General features: G+C 39.7%; 2 protein-coding genes across 16 annotated transcripts; both read right to left on the bottom strand.

The window, feature by feature from the left end:
- Nucleotides 1–116: 116 nt before the first annotated feature.
- On the bottom strand, nt 117–4,685 carry LOC103973604 (uncharacterized). 4 transcript variants are annotated; one of them, XM_065189160.1, is made up of 5 exons: nt 2,978–4,685; nt 2,291–2,457; nt 1,921–2,199; nt 1,692–1,819; nt 117–1,592 (listed from the first exon to the last, which is right to left on the bottom strand). In XM_065189160.1, exons 1-5 carry the CDS (start codon nt 3,010–3,012, stop codon nt 426–428), a joined length of 1,776 nt encoding a protein of 591 aa, XP_065045232.1. In that variant the 5' UTR covers nt 3,013–4,685; the 3' UTR covers nt 117–425. The 4 variants fall into 4 exon arrangements, with proteins under 4 accessions (XP_065045232.1, XP_009386505.2, XP_009386507.2 ...); XM_009388230.3 differs by having other exon boundaries at nt 117–1,819; XM_009388232.3 differs by having other exon boundaries at nt 117–1,819; nt 3,885–4,685.
- A 1,396-nt stretch (nt 4,686–6,081) lies between these two features.
- Nucleotides 6,082–10,693, bottom strand: LOC103973603 (F-box protein At5g39250). Of its 12 annotated transcripts, none has more exons than XM_018821498.2 (3): nt 10,386–10,686; nt 10,049–10,153; nt 6,674–7,570 (listed from the first exon to the last, which is right to left on the bottom strand). In XM_018821498.2, the coding sequence occupies exon 3, from the start codon at nt 7,562–7,564 to the stop codon at nt 6,800–6,802; it is 765 nt and encodes a 254-aa protein (XP_018677043.2). In that variant the 5' UTR covers nt 7,565–7,570; nt 10,049–10,153; nt 10,386–10,686; the 3' UTR covers nt 6,674–6,799. The 12 variants fall into 12 exon arrangements, 11 of the variants coding, with proteins under 11 accessions (XP_018677043.2, XP_065045189.1, XP_018677041.2 ...); XM_065189117.1 differs by having other exon boundaries at nt 10,504–10,686; XM_018821496.2 differs by having other exon boundaries at nt 6,674–7,677; nt 10,386–10,685.
- Between the last annotated feature and the right edge of the window lie 7,105 nt (nt 10,694–17,798).

The following is a 17,798-nucleotide window of genomic DNA, read 5'->3' as shown; positions in this document are numbered from 1 at the left end:
ACAAATCTAAAAACCCAAGTCGTGTAGTGGCCCATTTCTGCTAATGAATATTACCCGCCATTAATAGTTCAGTCTCTCATCATATAAGAAACAACAAACAAATTTCAGATAAGAAGGACATCAAACAGTAAAGAAACCATTAGATAGACAATAATACATTCGATAATTCGAAAAGGAGTGTTTCCTCGTTTACCAGATTCCTATTAGCCTTTGTAGTGTTATCAGAGAGCGTAAAGGAGGTTCACTCCATTGTTGAAGTACCTGTCCCTCACATCAAACACTCTTCTTTACAAGCAAGCAGGCAGGACTGCCTGATTCCATAATTTACAAGGATAGGTGCAAATCCTAAACCAACCAGCATACACCTATGGTGAAGAAAGGGAGAAAATACCCAAGAGTAATCGTACCGACTTAAATCATGACAGTCAGTGTTCTTTTCCAAATACCTCCTCTATCACATTACATGTTGGTAACAGGTCATCTTTCTCTGATTCACAGCAATAACTTGTATCCCATGCTTTTGGATCACACAGACTGTCACAGAACCCATTATCCATCAACCCACTTAGATTACCATTCTGGTACTCTTTGCGGAAGTTCTCATGATCTTCAATCAAGCTGTGTTGCGAGTCAAATATATCGACAGGATTACAGGAATCAGCCCCATTACGCTGGCCCTCGTAGGATGTGCATGAATCATCCTGCATGTCTTGTTCCTCCAAACAATGGTGCAAATTGCTTCCTGTAAACTGCATTCCAGGAGGAAGGCTCGGATCACTACCAATGCATCCTTTCACATCACCGCAGGTCCTTTTTTCATTGTTCCTGGCAAGGGTGTAACAATTACAATCCTCTACATCATCAGCTTCTTCAGTTATGTCCTCTTCCACAATATCATCTTCCTCACCAGGAACATTGTCTTGATCTGCAAGAGACTCCACCACAGAATCTTCTTCGTCTTCATCTTCTGCCATTGTGAATTCACCATCATCATTTTCTTGCCATTCATCATCATCACTATCTACGTGCAAAGGGTCCAACCTATTCTGTTCAGCCCTCTTCCGAAGCATGAATACGTTGAAGTAGTAACTTACTAGTTCTTTGCTATTTCGAGCAGGAAACACCCTAGGCAATATATCCCAAAAGTTCTTGCCCGCCGAAGCAGGATTCGACAACACAATTTCATGAAATAACTGTTGCTCCTCTTCAGTCCATGCTTCAGCTACAACCTCACCCATATCAGCAAAACCAAACTCTAAAAACCTATCCTGCCCCAAATTGCGCCTGAGCTTTTCTCTCATTTCCACAACATGCTGCCTCACACATCTGATTGAAGCCTCATCTAGGCATCCACAATTCATCTCGTAGTGCAAGCCCACAGAATCTGAAGCCAATAAAGCACAATCAGGCATGGGCATTACACATGTTCCATTCCATTTATCACTGTCATCTTCATCAATTATATGATCATCACATAATGGTGAACTTCCAGGAAAAGCACAATCTTCATGATCCCCAATATGGTTCTTAAATTCATAAAATCTCCACTCTGGAACATCAGCCTGATGATTTGATCCAATAGCAATATGTTTCTGATCGAAGTAACCAAAAACGGGCGAATAAATCTCTTCAATCTGATCAAATTCAGCAGCTTGACGGATATCACCATAACAAAATGGATAGGAAGGTACCCGAACAGGTGGATCTAAACCAGCTTCTCTGCTACTACTCTGTGCAAACCAGTGGCTGGTGGTTGTCTGATCAATAGCATCCTCAGCAACAGCAGCAGTTCCTCCATCTTTCAAGTCCTCAGCGGTGACTAGAAACATGCTATTATAATCAGTCAAAATCTTTTAATCTGCTTGAGAATATTACATATTATTTGATTAAAGAATGAAAACAATTAAGTCCTACGACTACCTGAGAGTGATTTCTTAGAGTTACTGAAGCAAACATCTTCAGATGAACCCAATTGAAAATTTTGGTCCACTCGCTTCAAACGCTTACTTGCACAAAGGCAAGTTTCATCATCACAAAGAGACCGTTTGCCATTCTCTAACCAGATAACTTCACTGTTCTTGCCTGTCACCCGTGAGAAGCTAGGTTTGCCACTTAGATTACTGTAAGAGTTGTCAGAGGGAGGATCAGCAATCACATTCTCAAAGTCTATGTGGTAGCTGGAGAAACCCCTCTCTTCATCTTTACATCAGAAAAAGAAAAAAAATAAGGAAATATATACTAATAAGTAATAACTCCCTGTAACTTCAGACTAAATGTTTCCTTCAGTTACCTGAAACAGGTGATTTTGCAGGAATGTCCTCACATGTAGAGCCTTCAGCAAATGGCCTCACGTGTAGTTGGCCATCATAAGACAAATGTCTTACGTGTTCACAATTAAATTGGTCAGATGTGTGATCGGCAAAAGACTGTTCATTTTGGTTGAACACCATATATAACCTGCAAAGGTAACAAGCAAAATAAATTCACATGGAATGCCAACAAGTGAAATAACTTAAGAAAACAACAATTTGTATGACAATGAAAATGACCCAGGAAGACTTAAAGATAAAGAAACATTTCTTTATTTGTAAAGGAAAGCGGTGAATTTGGACATTGACAAAGAGCCTCATGCATGATTTGAATTATTCTAATAGATGACTGTTCCACACAAGCTGAACCTAACCAAAAAATAATCTGGTCAGAGTACAGTGCATATGAAATCGTCCCAAATTTCCATCCATAATTTACCTAAACAACTTCCAAGATTGCATTACAAAAAACAAACACTGCTCATCAATTCCAGAGGCCGTCAAAAAGGCCCCAAAAGGCAAAATAGTCAGAAAGAGAAATACCATCGATCAAAGCTAAAACAGAAAGAATCAAGAGCAATAAAACAATAAATGTGAAGCCCACCATGAGAATTAATGAAACGCAAAGGGAAAAGACAAGTGTTTAATATGAAGCAAGTATAACATACATGGTGAAGAGATGCTTATTCAAGTTCTTCAGCATAGGAGAGCAGATTTCAAGCTCCTCGCCTCATCCCTCAACCATCCCACCAAGTCCCAACACCCCAACCCAAGAAAAAGAATTGAAAAAAAGGCCCAAAGATTAAACACAAAAACCCAAAATATAGTGAACTTAACAAAAAAGACTGTCATTATTATGAAAAGGATTAGCCATCTGGTTTTATTTTTTTTTCTAACTTCATATTAAATTCTGTACCACAGAGTGTTTCCTCCATGTCAATAAATAGTTCAACACCTGCTAACACTATGATCATGCAGGATCAATATAGAAACTATCTATGTAGAGAAACACTTGATATCAAAAAGGCTAGTTTCACTAAGAACGTTATGTTAAAAAATGAAATTAAATACCATGATATACTGATTGCACCAGTCCAATCCAGTATTAGTACACAAATGTCCCAATAAATTTTGAATATTTCAGTTATTTTTTCAGCAATGTACCAAATGGTACATACTGTAGCAGCTGGTACATATCAGTCTGACAAGTTTTTCGTATTCAGCAACAATAAACATGTCAAAGGCGCAAGAAAAATCTTAAGCTTTGCATTGTACTTTTCTCCTGTTAATAAAATAACTATTTTTTAAAATCTAAAATGGTGAATAAGTAAGCTTCCATTAAAGTAAAGCATATTGACATATAACAATAGGGAAAACCAATTTGCAAGAACATCTGTATTTTCCATATTAAGTACGAAAAATAAATACTAAATAATGCATAACTCATCACCCTCTTTAATCAACTTTGTCGAGAACAAAAATGTAAATTTATCAAGATAAGAAACCAGGAACGATTCTCTTAGAAAATAACTAAAAACATAACACACTCAGCTGCACTGTGTGACTGCTATTTACCTTTAAAGCAGTCCAAAAAGATCTAGTGCGCCCTGGAGCAGCAGTAAACCAACAAAGTAATTGAATTGATGTATTACAAAGGATTATGGCAATTAAGAGGACACGATATAGAAAAAGATGTTTTAGCCTACCAACAAGCTGACACTCCCCAATTTCACCGGGTTTAAAAGTGCTAACCCTATAGCCTAATTTCGCCCATAGACTAAGACTGACCAAGTCAAAACGGCCAATTAGACAGACGCACGAGAATTGCACGAAGAAATCGGAAGAATCTAGGAACTTACATACCCAAATACCAAAGACCAGCCAGCGACCTACAGAAGTAAAGAAAACACTAAATCCACAGAGGGGAAACGCCGCAAAATAGAGAACAAAAGTATGTAAGAAAATATTTAGGAATCGGGATTTAGCCACCAAAATGATCGAGAACCCGTATGAAACCCTAACCCTAGATTCGATCTTCCTGTCTAAAGAACGAATCAGGATGAATCAAAATGGGGAAACCGCAGCAGATCGATTCAAGAACCTCTCGATGCAACAGATGCAGAGATCGTGATCGGAAACGAGGAGAAAACAAGGCACGGAAATCCTAACCCTAGAAGCGACCACAAGCTTCCAAGGGCAGAGAAATCGGTACCAATACAGAGCGGAGGACGAGGCCGGAAGCTGGCAAGGGGTCGATTCGTGGATTTGCAGGAGGAATTGGAGGACATCTGGATCGAAGTCGGTGAATTTGGCAGCGAAAACGCCAAATGGGGGCTAATGGCTTGCGTGCGTCACTTTTGTTACTACGACGACTACTACTATTATTATTATTATTATTATTGTATTTTTTGGTGTCGAGTGTTAGTGTGTCGTGCCGTCTATTAAAGATGTGTTAAGCCGTATTAATTACCCATAATACCCTCGTACAAATTAAGAGGACAAATTAGTTCGTTGACGAGTAGTCCAAACGACACTGAGAATTTCGCATAAGACAATATCTTCGAAAAAAAGGAGTATTTCAGGAAAATGACATATCATATTATTAATTAATTTGAGATAATTGGAATTATTGACGGAATGGAAGCTAATAAATATTCGTGTGCAAGAATGATGAGCTGATGTGAGACTGAGGTTTATAGGGAAAATAAAAGATATTTGTTGGCTTGAAACGTAGCAGCTCTATTTTGTAAAAGAATTAAGTGTAAAATCTAATAAACATGATACTATGATAAAGAACTTGCAAAGAACTAATACCGGTGAGAAATCATCGGCAAGAGTCTCATAATATGCATTCTGCATGTAGAAATAAAAAACACATGATGCACAGTGTAAAAGATTTTACAAATGCAAAAGAATGATTTCCATTTTGCGTCCTCTTTTTCTTTTCTTCTTAAGGCGTTGCATGAGTTTGTGACGTCAAAAGTCGAGAAAGAGAACAAGTTAGGCAGGGAGTCAGCAATAGCCAAGCAACACCATTGATTTCTTGGTGACAGGTGAAGATGAACAGGGGAAGTCGAATAAAAGAGTACCAGAGATTAGAACAGACATATATATATATATATATATATATATGTGTGTGTGTGTGTGTGTATTGTCCTTCTTCAGAAGCAGATGGACAACTTAAACCAGTTCCTTTAAGCAGATGGACAGCCTGCTTGTTAATCAATGTTAATAATTTCTTGGTGGAAGAATAAGATTTACTCATTCTAATTATTGCTTATTTTTCTTTTTTTTCATATATATAGTCTTTGCTTATTGTTTTACATTTATAAACTAAGATATCTATTAGAAAACGGACAGAGATCAACTTCTCCAAACACACAACATCAAATTGTATGCCACCAAGAAATTATGGCTCCCAAACTGTATTCCAAGTTGCCCAGATGGGGTCTTGATTCAAACTCAAACCAAGTTAGATATCTTGGACATAAAATGCATAGTTGCATGTCCAAAGTGAGTTTATACAAAACCCAATTCAGGCTGCACATAAGCAGATTTATATTTTTCCAGCCACATAGGCTAGGCAAAATGGAAGTTGGCCAAACAGTGTAAAATTATTATATAAGCTCATCAATAAATTTTCAGCAATTCAATCACTGTACTTTTTTGCAAACATGGACAGCGCTTCTTATATCATTTTTTAGCATAAACAAAACCACATAACCATGGAAACTGGATATGGAGCCAGATGCCAATAAAGAAGACATGACAATGGAGCAGTTTTGTTATCTCAGTATTATTAATTTTCACCAAGCCAATTAAACTAGATATTAGAAAATGTACAGTGTTGCCTAAGAGTATCAGCAGTGAGTCTTCTCAACAAAAATGAACGCTAGAATCTTACTAAAATGATGTTAAGTTATTGTTTGTAAACTCTAACACCTCCAAAACGTCATGGGAATGGCCATTTGAAGATCAACTGATGTGATCGCTTTCATGGGAATGGCCAATGTTGCTAACAAAGACATCATAAACAGTACATCAACAAGTTGTGAATAAAGAAAAGTGAACCATTGCTTGTGCCCATAAAAGAAGCTTTAGGTTGAGAAGGATTACCATGATCTTGAGAAATATGTCACAACTGGCTGATCTAGCACACATCTATAAGGACAATGCCTTGGAGCCCAACCCCTTCTGGCCCTTTGATGTGTAGCACATGCTTCAGTTGTAACTCAAGTTGTGACATTGCAGCAAACCTGAGCTGAAGCCTGCACATAACCAAGAGTATATCAGCTGTACTACAAAAATCATGCAAGTCTAAGTTCCTTATCAGCACTAGCTTAAAATGACTACAAACAATCAGCTGTAGACAATACTCTGCCTCTAGTTTATTTTAACTCAAGTTCCAAAATATTGAGTATCATCTCTCATTTACATTCCACAATTTGATTTGACGCTTATACTTTTTTACATTCAACAGCAAATGTAGCTCAGATGTATTTCCAATCAAGCATGTCCAGAAGCCACAGGACTTCATTCTCAGAGTTTGCAGCATCACAGAAGTCTATCTCAATGCCAAAGACATCGGTGATACTGTGAGCGGTGTTCGCCATGAATAACAAGGAAACCCAAGCCCTGATTCCAGATATGAATGGATGTCCTGGTGCAAAGATTAGGTAGTCGTAAGCCAGTGCACGAAATGCATTACCATCAACATATCCAAAGAGGGATTGATTTACAATCCGTGCTATCTGATTTGTGTCTTTGCGACTCACAAGAACAGACACAATGATCGTCTGCCCAAGTGGAAAAGAAAATCTTGGCTCAACTTGCATTATCATCTTGTAATCTGTACTGTCCAGATGAATCTTGAGTGCATCAGGTATTCCTGGAGGTAGATTCTTTAACCCTCTCCGGAGCACAGTGCCTGAGACAGCTTCAGAAAATATCAGAGTCTGTTCAGACCAAAGGTCAATAAAGAATTCCAAATTGTTGAAGGAAAGCCTTGATGGAGGAAGGGGCTGAGGGGGTTGGGATCTAGAAAAAGTCAAAAAGAGCTTGTGGTAACTTATGGCTGGAGGAGGTCTTTTGCAAATGGAAGGCCACTTCTTGGTGCAGATGCACTTCCAGAAGTAGTCATCCCTGGCAGTGTCTCTCCACTGACGACTTACAAGCATGCATGAAACTAGATCTTCACCATCAAGCAGAGTGAACACTGCCTTCAAAACTTCAGCAGATATCAAATCTTTGGCCATTGTTGACTGCCAAAAGATAATTCAACAGAAAAGAAAACGAAGCAAAGGCTCCAAATCAGTTTCTAAGTTTTCTGTCGTTAAGCAGAAAATGGTGTACCAAAGCAGAACTTTACCTGCAAAATAAAAAAAGATTATGTTATTCCAAAATCCTATCACAGGTGAGTTTCTCTAGGCCAACTGCAAAACTGAGTACAAAACATGGTGGCACCAAGAACAACTGTGCTTTACAAAATTCCTCATTCAATCACAAAAGACTTAAGAAATCATAAGGACGAAAGGTAAAATTTTGATTCTACCAGAAACCACTTCATTAATGTCAAAGCCTATGATTTTCTTTTTCTTATAAAAGAAGAGGTGACAACTCCTATTGTGAAACTTCCAAAGAATAATTAGCTAAATAAAAGAGGGGGATGAAAGAAACAGTAACACCTTCCCTAACTTATTACACTTCTTCTATTGTTACACCCGTTAGGATCTAACTCGCCAAGATTAGTAGCACATCAACTTAAGCTACTGAAGAATTCTCTCATTGCTGAGGTTAAGGTTTGAAATAACTTAAATCAATATGGTTGATCTGGCTGACATCCATAAACTTAGCACACAGTTTGAACCATAGAAGTACACAACTTTAATCACAGAAGTTATGATTACAAACTTTGTGCACAATAGAGGCACTTGTGTTATATTCTGTAAGATTTACGTTAGAGTCGTGTGGATCCAACTTAATCTCATGTAGGTCTAATGTATATCATTATAGACCCATACTTCATCTAGTCCAAAATTTTTAAATATAAAATGCTTTATTCATGTCTACATCTTGCAAACCAAAATTAAATGAGAACTTTAAGGAAAATTACACCTTGAATATAGATAGATTGTTCTGAAATAGAGCTCTACCTATAAAGAAGGAATAGAGAGATTCTTAGTGCCTTTGGTTGAAATTCAGGCTTGAAAATTCTATGAATCAGAGAGAAATGAAGTAAAAGAGGTCAATTGTTGAGGTCAACTATAGTTTTTCATAAGTATATATTATGAAAATTCTAGTGCTAAGTAGTAAGTCAAGATGATGTAAGTTTAGTATTACCTTAATTTTGATATAATATGGTTTTAGTGTTAGCTATAGGTCAAGCCAATTTGCAATTAGTCATTTGCAGTTTTTGTATAAGAGTGGGAACAGTATTCACCCAAAGATATTATACAGTGCTCAGCTGATTAGTTTAGGCATTATTTAGACAAATTTTACTTCTTTTAGTTAGTAAGGACTCTATTAGGTAGATTATTATATAGTTGATGTAAACACATCCCCAGACACTTGGATTAGTTTGAGAAAACTGGCATGAGATACTCTAACCCATCTCTCTCTAGGTTTCACCCACACTACATTGTTGTTTATCCATCTCCTCTTCCTTTCTCTTATTTTCTGAATTATTTCTCTAGCTTGCATTTGGTTACAGTGGAATAAAGACCCTTTAATCTGCTGAGATCCATCTCAAAAACAAGTGGAAATTGCTGTGATAACGTTGCAGCAGCAATCTGATTGCTGTGTTGACAATATAACTGATATGAAATTGAAGATTAACAGTTCTTGAGCACATCAAAGACGTCCTTTACTGGTGGTTTTCAATGCTATTTCGATGCTGTTTCATCCACATGTCAAGTAATCTGAAATGGTCAAGACCTAGAAGAAAATATCTATTGTACAAGGATACTAGATCATGCCACACTCAAACTACCCATTTATATTATGCTACCAACACCAGCTTGTACCATATATCAATACAAAGTCAAAAAAATCAGTGCATGCAGCATTAGAATTCATGACAAAAAGTAATTTCTTGGTTTTTGGTAGTGAATAAATAGAATTTAAAAGAACATTAAGAACCCATGAGAAATCTCCGAAGCAATGAAGCATTTAGAATGAATCATGTTAAAGAAAGTAAATTATTAAATACCAAACAATATAGAACTTGTAGTCAATCTATCAGCATCAATGGATTAAAGAACTAGGTGAAAAACAGGGTCCATTCTCTTAATATAATGACAACTTGCTCTGAAAGAAACAATACTGAGTCTTGTCCACATGTCAAGAGTCTAGACCCAAAGGTCAAGTGACAATAGTTCACAAGTTCATGTTAACATAAATTTAGGAAACATAAAATATAGGTAAAAGATCAAAAGTAAAAACTCTTCATGGTCAATGACTCAATGTTAAAGTTACAATCATGCATGAGGGCCACAACTCTTTACAAACCAGTCCAGAAAAGTAAATTTCTGACAGAAATTCTGGAGACATAATTGTCGACTAGAAACAGCAAAAAAGATCTTTTCTCAAGGTCACATGATGATAATCTCCAAAATTCACCCTTAATCTTATGATTTGTGCATCAATAACTGTTTTATAAAATCCTATAGTATCAATCCCAAATTTCTCAACTGAAAAATAAAAAAATACAAAAAAGCCCAATCTAAAATGATATCATTTACCAGATCTTGATTTCATTGTCTCCTACAACGCAGATATAAAATAAAAGCCCGTTTTAGCCTCGTTTATCCTACAATCTTGTGCATTACCAGTTGAGTTGTCCAAGTCTGAGTAGTAACCAAAATACAAACATATAAAAACAGAGATCAAGAAAAAAAAACTTCAAATTAACTCATATGATGTTAACAGATGCCATAATGAACAGAAAAATTAGCAATATAAGTTTCGTAATTTCCAGTACTCTGAACTACGAATAAACTTCGTACAAATCAGACAAACAGATAGATCAAAAAAAAAAAAAGGGGGAGAGGCAAGATGCGAGAAGACTAATAAATTTACCAAACTCAATCACCAGATATGTTAAAAACTCCCAAAGCGCCTCCGAAATCTCAGCAGGAGCATGCTTGATAACCTAAGAGATGACCCCAGCGGGAAAGAATGGAGCACAGGGGAGTACCAAGGAACTCGCCACGCCCATCGATCGGTTGGGGGAAGAAGAGGCTCGAGTCCTTCGAATCGGCAGGGGGAGCGAGTGGATCTGAGACAGGCAATTGCGGTGGCGACGGAGGAAAGAGACCGTTGTGAAGCAAAAGAGACGGCGAGCGTTAAATCGGGCTGAGACAATGCTGTTAGCGACTCGTCGGGAGAAATCAATAGCAACTCAATATATAATTGACATTTAAATAAGTAGCATTCGGAAATACCCAATTTACCAATCCCATACTTATCCGTCCCGTTATAGTGGGTCCCATTTGGGGTTTCGTGTAAGACCAATTAAAACAAGGGTAAGTTGGAATGTTGAAAATAAATAACTTAAAGAAGCAGCATAAATATTAAAATGACCATCCCCACCCTCACGGTCCTCGTCTGGTGGTAGGTACTGGTGGGTTCCACGATCCGCGTTTCACTTCTCCAATTGTCGCGAGGGTAAGGTTACGGTAAGAATAAAGTATTCAATGAAACGAAGCTTTTTGATTATGTTCCCAAGTGGTTCGGGTTTGGACGGATGGCCCAGAAGATCACGATCGTCTGATTTTGATCTGATGGCAATGTGTAATAATTCGTTCTTGAAGAGAGCTCAAGCTACGCTTTCGCTGCTGGAGGCGTGGAGGAGGACGACAAAGCCCCGCCTTTCGCCATCCAAATCGAAGAAGAGCCCGAGACTGTTCGGCCGGAACCTTCCCTCCTATCCAAGAATCTACGGCGGGCAACTTCGGAAGAATCTCCGGTCAGGGGTGACCGTCATCACCGGCAAATCCACGGTGCGTTTTTTGTCCCTACATTCCCGAAGCAATTCAACGATCGATGATTCCAACTTCAGCTTCCTACAGTTTCTAGGGTAATTAGGGTCAATGCGACACGATCTTTTCCCCACAGAGAAGAAACTTTAGGTATAGGCTAGTGTTAGTGTGAACAACTTTTGAGCCGTGGCCTCGGGGCCGTCGCGGCTCGGTTCAGGTCCGAATGGCGGGAATCTTGCTCGGAATCCCTCGGGGGTTGCCGATGCGGCCGGTTGCAGGGATCGAGTTACGTAGGAGCTCGTGGGGGCGTCCTGCGGGGAAGGGTTTCACTCTGCGGCGTTGGGAAGAAACAGCTCCGTCTTCGTACCTGCACACAGGTCGGGTCGGAAGCTCGGCCCGACCCCTCCGACGATCAAGTCAATGATGTGGATTGGTGCGGTGTTTTCCTGTGCGTCTCTCTTCTTCTTTTTTTTCCCTCTGTCGCTTAGAACGCGAGGGTATTCATAGGGAAGTGGTTAGGCCGGAGCTAACCGCGAGCCGGGAGGCAGTCAGGTAGATACTGAGCCTTCGCTCGGAAGAGACTGAGGCAAGGCCTAGATTCCTTTTACGAGGACTACATCGGATAGCCACCGCGGGTGCTTGACTTCTTCTATGGAGCTCGCTGCCAAAAGTCGCTCCTCCTTCTCTCGGCCACCCAGGCCTCTGCTGCGATGTACTGGTTAGCCCGCTGGAGCATATCTGGTACTGTGGTGGGGGGTCGCTCCACGAGGGACCAGAAGAATCTGGAAGGTCGCAGGCCTGTCATAAACGCCTGCACTAACAGAGAGGGATGAGCGTCCGGCGACCCCCGGATTTGTGTTGTAAAGCGATTCACAAAATGGGGGAGGGGCTCGTCCTCCCTTTGGTTGAGTTCGAGGAGTAGTGCAACGGAAGGCTTCGGCCGTGCATAGGCCACGAAGTGGAGCTCGAAGTCGTTGACGAGCTGGTCGAAGGAAGCGATCGTTCCGGTCTTCAAGCCGCTGTACCACGTGCGTGCTGGCCCCCTTAGGGTCGTGGGAAACGCCCTGCACCATCAAAGCATCAGCAGTTCCGTATAGCGTCATCTGAGCCCGAAAGGCGGCCACGTGGTCCGCGGGGTTGGTAGTGCCATCGTAGGCGTCCAGGGAGGGGAGTCGAAAGCTCGCGGGCACCGGTTGGTCGCGTATTTCAGCTGCGAACGGTGACCCCCGGCGTGCATCGTCCCCTGGCTCTCCCTTTGAGGCATGGACCTTCTTCCGCACTTCTTCGAGTCGTTAACTGAGAAGGTGCAACTGGGCCCGGAAGGAGTCCGCGGAGTCGGGAGATATCGCCTCATGCTCGGGTCGGCCGGCAGGGTTTCCCCCTGCTTGATCTCCAAGGGGAAACACCCGGGTCTGGGGTGAACCAGGGAGTGCAGAGGTGGTCGCGTGAACTGGTGCAGAGGACTCCACTCGGCGTGTAGGGCGGGCTGTCGATGGGTTCATTGATTGGGAAATGAGCGGGACGACGGTCTGCACCATTCCCGCCAAGGTTCGGACCTGGAGGGCAAGGTCCTGAAAGGCTTCGGATGACACGGGCGAAGGAACGCTCGGAGCGGCCTCGGGGGGAAGCAGACCTGGGTTATGGAACAAATTCCAATAGCGTTCCGAGGTCGTGACGAGGTCCTCGGCCCGTGGCTCGTCACGCGAGGGGTGCCCGGCCTGCGCCCCAGTTAAGAACGATCCCTCGGCGGGGAGTTCGTCGAGGTCAGTTTGAGGATCCCGTGGCATTCGGCCCTCCTTCTAGCTCCAATCTGTTAGTGTGAACAACTTTTGAGCCATGGCCTCGGGGTCGTCGTGGCTCGATTCAGGTCCGAATGGCGGGGATCTTGCTCGGAATCCCTCGGGGGTTGCCGATGCGGTCGGTTGCAGGGATCGAGTTACGTAGGAGCTCGTGGGGGCGTCCTGCGGGGAAGGGTTCCACTCTGCGGCGTTGGGAAGAAACAGCTCCGTCTTTGTACCTGCACACAGGTCGGGTCGGAAGCTCGGCTCGACCCCTCCGACGATCAAGTCAATGATGTGGATTGGTGCGGTGTTTTCCTGTGTGTCTCTCTTCTTTTTTTTTCCCCCCTTTGGCGCTTAGAACGCGAGGGTATTTATAGGGAAGTTTAGTGTTACCTAATGTGCCTGCCCGCAGGGCGCAGGATTGTACCTCTGATGGCGTCTGACATCGCTTTTGGCGTGGCGTGAGGGATCGAGCCTGAGCGGTCGTTAATGGGCCTCGGCCTGTCTTCTGGTTCATTTGACCAGGCTCTGCCGGGTTGTTCGAGGCGTGAGCTTCGTCTGGGTCAGTTGACGTCAGCCCGAGTCTTGTCGCCATTTATTACCCTCATCAGCTAGTTCGATCAACTGTCCGGATGAGAGCAGGAAAACAGATTCGTATTTAGTTGTTAATTTTGTTGGATAATTTATGCATGTTTTCTTTGATTTACATCTGAATGGAAACGTATTCCTGTTCTTCTAGATGTTAAACTCGCTTGCTCGATCCCGTAAATTAAAGGACTTCAATTGGAAACCATCAATGGCACGGAAAATATCTGTTGTTCGCAGTTGAAACATCACTTCGATAATAACTGTCTCTCAAATAGTAATAATAAGATGTTGTTAGCCTAAGATCAAATTAAAAGAATAAACAAGGCAGAAAGGAAAAACTATATTGAACTTCTCAAAAAGAAAAATACTTATAAATCTTGAATGACTCTTAGACTTCAGCCTTATAGGCTTAAATACTTAAGGCTTCAATGGATCTACATATGTAAATACCACTTAGAAATCTTTAAAAATTGTTCAATACTTACATTTCTCTGATTTTTTTTTCTTATTAAGATCCTAACTTATTTATTAAAAAACAAAGAAGTCTACATATTATTGTTCTTCTATAAGTGGATGATCTGATTATCACTGGTAATGATGAAATAGAGATTTCAAAGTTTCGTTGTGATCTTTCTCTTTGATTTGAAATGAAAGTGTTGGGAGAGCTTAATATTTTTCTTGGTCTAGAGATGATGAATACAAAATAAGGTATATTTATCTCTCAAACAAGTTATGCAAAGAAAATTATTGAAAGGTTTAGAATTAATAAAAATAAGAAGGTTTCCACTTTACTCGATACAAATATAAAGTTAAGTTGTAATGATGGGAGTATTCTTTCTGACTCTCGATCTTTTCATGCTGTTATTGGTAGTCTCATCTACTTAACAATTACAAGACCAGATAGATATTGTATTTTTAGTTGGTCTTATAAATTTTTTTATCCAATCTCTAACAGTGATTTAATAAGGCGCTTGGGCGCTCACCTAGGCGCTCAGGCGAGGCGAGGCGAGGCCCGAGCGCCTCGCTTCATTTCCAGGTGGCCCGCTTCAAAGAGGCGCCGCCTAGGCGCTCGCCCGAGCCCAGTCGCCGGGCGCTTCGGGCAAGCGCCGCCTAGGCATAACTTCCCCAACCCTAACCCTGCTCACTACCGCTGCTCGCTGCTGCCGCTACCGCTGCCACTGTTGCCGCTCACCGCTCTCGCTGCAGCTGCTCGCTTTTACCGCTGTCGCCGCTCGTCACTCCGCTCCCGTAGCCGCTGCTGCTACTCGCTGCTGCCGCTGCCTATGTCGTCGCTCGCCGTTCCCGCTGCTCGCTGCTGCTGCTGCCACAGTCATTGCTCGTCGTTGCCGCTACCGCTACCGCTCCCGCTTTTCTCAGCACCCTCGGTCTTCCCTTACACTCTTCTCTTCTCTTCTCTTTCGCTTCTCCTCTTTCGAAATCGAAAATATACTGTTAATAGTATATAGTATATTGTTAAAAGTATACAGTATACTGTTATACTGTATATTGTTAACAGTATACAGTATAACACTATTATTTTGATTTTAATACTATTAATTTTAATATTATTAATTTTTAGTGCCTCACTTCGCTCAGGCGAGCAACTAGCGTCTCGGGCGTTTTTGGACCGTGGCGCCTTTTGGCGCCTAGCGCTTTTTAAATTACTGATCTCTAAGTAAGCCACATCTTGATGCAGCAAAGAGAATTTTAAAATATGTGAATTCTACCCTTGGAATTATTCTATAAGAAGGACATACATTTTGAATTGTATGGCTATGCAGTTGTTAATTTGGTGGTGATTTGGATAATCGTAGACCTACTTCTGGCTATGTCTTTTTATATAATTTTGCTTGCATTTCATGATATAGTAAGAAATAATAATCGGTTTCTCTTTCTACAATTGAAGCAGAATACAAGGCTTCCTCACTTGCTAGTTAAGAATGTATATAGTTAAGGCGTTTAATTGAGGACATGTATTATCAAATTAACAAACTAACTATTTTATAGGGTGACAATCAAAGTATCTTAAAATTGGCTACAAATCCAATTTATCATGCAAGAATCAAGCATATTAAAATTGAATATCATTTTATCTGGGAAAATGTGCTTCAAGGAGTTATTGAGGTCATGGAGATAAAAAGTAAAGATAATGTAGTAAATATTCTTACCAAATCTCTTTCCAAAGGACCATTTGAAAAGTATTGAGCAATTTTTTCATACCAAGCTCTGGGAGCTTGCTTTAACCCATAAAGGGCCTTCTTGAGCTCGCAAACATAATTTTGTTTGAAAATAAAAATATACTCTAGTGTTTGTTCCATATAAATATCCTTATCAATTTCATCATATAGGAATGCATTCTTCATATCAAGTTACCAAAGCTTTTATTTAAGATTAGCTGCTAAAGCAATCATTATTCTAATAGATATCATCTTGGTCATAGGACTAAAAGTTTCCTCATAATTTTCTCCATATTTTTAAGAAAACTCATTTGCAACAACTTTTACCTTATAACAATCTATACTTTCATCTGATTTATGTTTCATCTTAAAAACCCATTTGCAAGTAATTAGATCTACATTTGCAGGTTTTGACATAAGATTACAAGTTTCATTTTTATGAAGAGCATTTATTTCTTCATTCATGGCATCCTTCCTCACCTTAACACCTTTGGCTTTATCAAAACAAGTAGGTTCAAGATCATCAATTGGTTTAAAAAAGAAACAGAGACATATGCTTACATTATCTTTATCTCTGTAATATACTGGTTTGACAATTGTTATTTGTTATCTTCTTAATATTGAAATTTCCTCTTCATAAACATCATTACTCCCCCCATCACTTTGATCCATCATTGATGATAAAGAAATAACAGAAGTAGATACAGATGAGAAAAAAGATGAGCCAAAATCCATAAGAGCATTATATGATAAAAGAAACTCAACTATATGTTTTGAACATATATCACTTTCATTATCATGATTGATATTTTAAAAAAAAATTATTGTGAAGGATAATAGCAAGAAACTTCATCAAATATAATATCTCGAGATATCACATACCTATATGTTTGTGGATCCATGCATTTTCAACCTTTCTTCCTTTCATCATAACCAATAAAAATGTATTTCTTAGCTTTAGCATCAAGCCTGCTTCTCTTTAAGTCTGGTGTATGAACATAGTATGGAGAATCAAATACTCTAAAATGTTTAACATTTGGTTTCTCATCAAACATGAGCTCATATTGAGACCAGATTGATTGGACTAAGAGGAGCTCGATTAATAACTTAACTTGCATATGCCATACCTTTTGCCCATAAGGCTTTGGGTAAATTCTATGCATAAAGCTAACACTTACAAGTTTTCATGGGATGTCGAATCTTTCGTTCAGCCACACCATTTTGTTACGATCTATCTACCATGTAAGTTTCCTTTTGATGTCATACTCTTTGTAAAAAGAGAAGAATTTATCAGAAGTGAACTCTCCACCATTATCGATGCATAATCTTTTAATTTTTCTTTGACGTGCACTTTCAATTATTAACTTGAACTCTTGAAATTTTGAAAGAACTTTCGATTTTTCCTTTACAAAATAGACCCAAGTGAACCTTGTAAAATCATCAATAGAGAGAAGCATATAATGAGAACCTGAATAAGATAGTGCTTGAGTAGGACCCATTAGATCACTATGAAGAAGCTCTAATGGAAATTTATATCTTGAAAGTGATCTATCAAAAGGTTGCTTGTTCTTTGCCATATTGACAACCTTCATAAACTTTATTACTACTAAAAGTAGTAAGATTAGAAAGATCATTCACTAAGTCTAGCATGCTAGATTGATGCATTATCATTTGTACTTATCTTATCGATATAAGAGGTTGATGCTAACAAAATATATAAATCTTTGACCCTTTTACCAGTATGTACTACATTTGCATTTAATTCTTTTATATTACGAAGAAACTTGACTTTATTAGGACTAAAAAAAACATAATTTCTAACATCAACTATATTTGCAATAGAAAAGAGATTTTTGTGACATACTCTTCAATGCAATAGGATCATTATCTGCCATGATAATTGCATTATTACCTTCATATTGATGAAGATTTGTGGATTTAATACCATCACTAGTGAGATGATGA

The sequence above is a fragment of the Musa acuminata genome, chromosome BXJ1-1 (genome assembly GCF_036884655.1).
Source record: "Musa acuminata AAA Group cultivar baxijiao chromosome BXJ1-1, Cavendish_Baxijiao_AAA, whole genome shotgun sequence".
NCBI classification, from domain to species: Eukaryota; Viridiplantae; Streptophyta; class Magnoliopsida; order Zingiberales; family Musaceae; genus Musa; species Musa acuminata.
Note: the sequence above shows the minus strand (reverse complement) of the source record. Positions and strands in the feature narration are given on the sequence as shown.

Coding starts and splice junctions, on each gene's coding strand:
- LOC103973603 (XM_009388221.3), bottom strand. CDS start 10,524: ATGGGCGTGGCGAGTTCCTTG. Junction 7,571..10,503: donor TGGGCGTGGCGAGTTCCTTG/GTACTCCCCTGT, acceptor ATCTTTTGGCAG/TCAACAATGGCCAAAGATTT.
- LOC103973604 (XM_009388230.3), bottom strand. CDS start 3,012: ATGCTGAAGAACTTGAATAAGCATCTCTTCACCAT. Junction 2,458..2,977: donor AATAAGCATCTCTTCACCAT/GTATGTTATACT, acceptor TTACCTTTGCAG/GTTATATATGGTGTTCAACC. Junction 1,820..1,920: donor CTCTAAGAAATCACTCTCAG/GTAGTCGTAGGA, acceptor GCATGTTTCTAG/TCACCGCTGAGGACTTGAAA.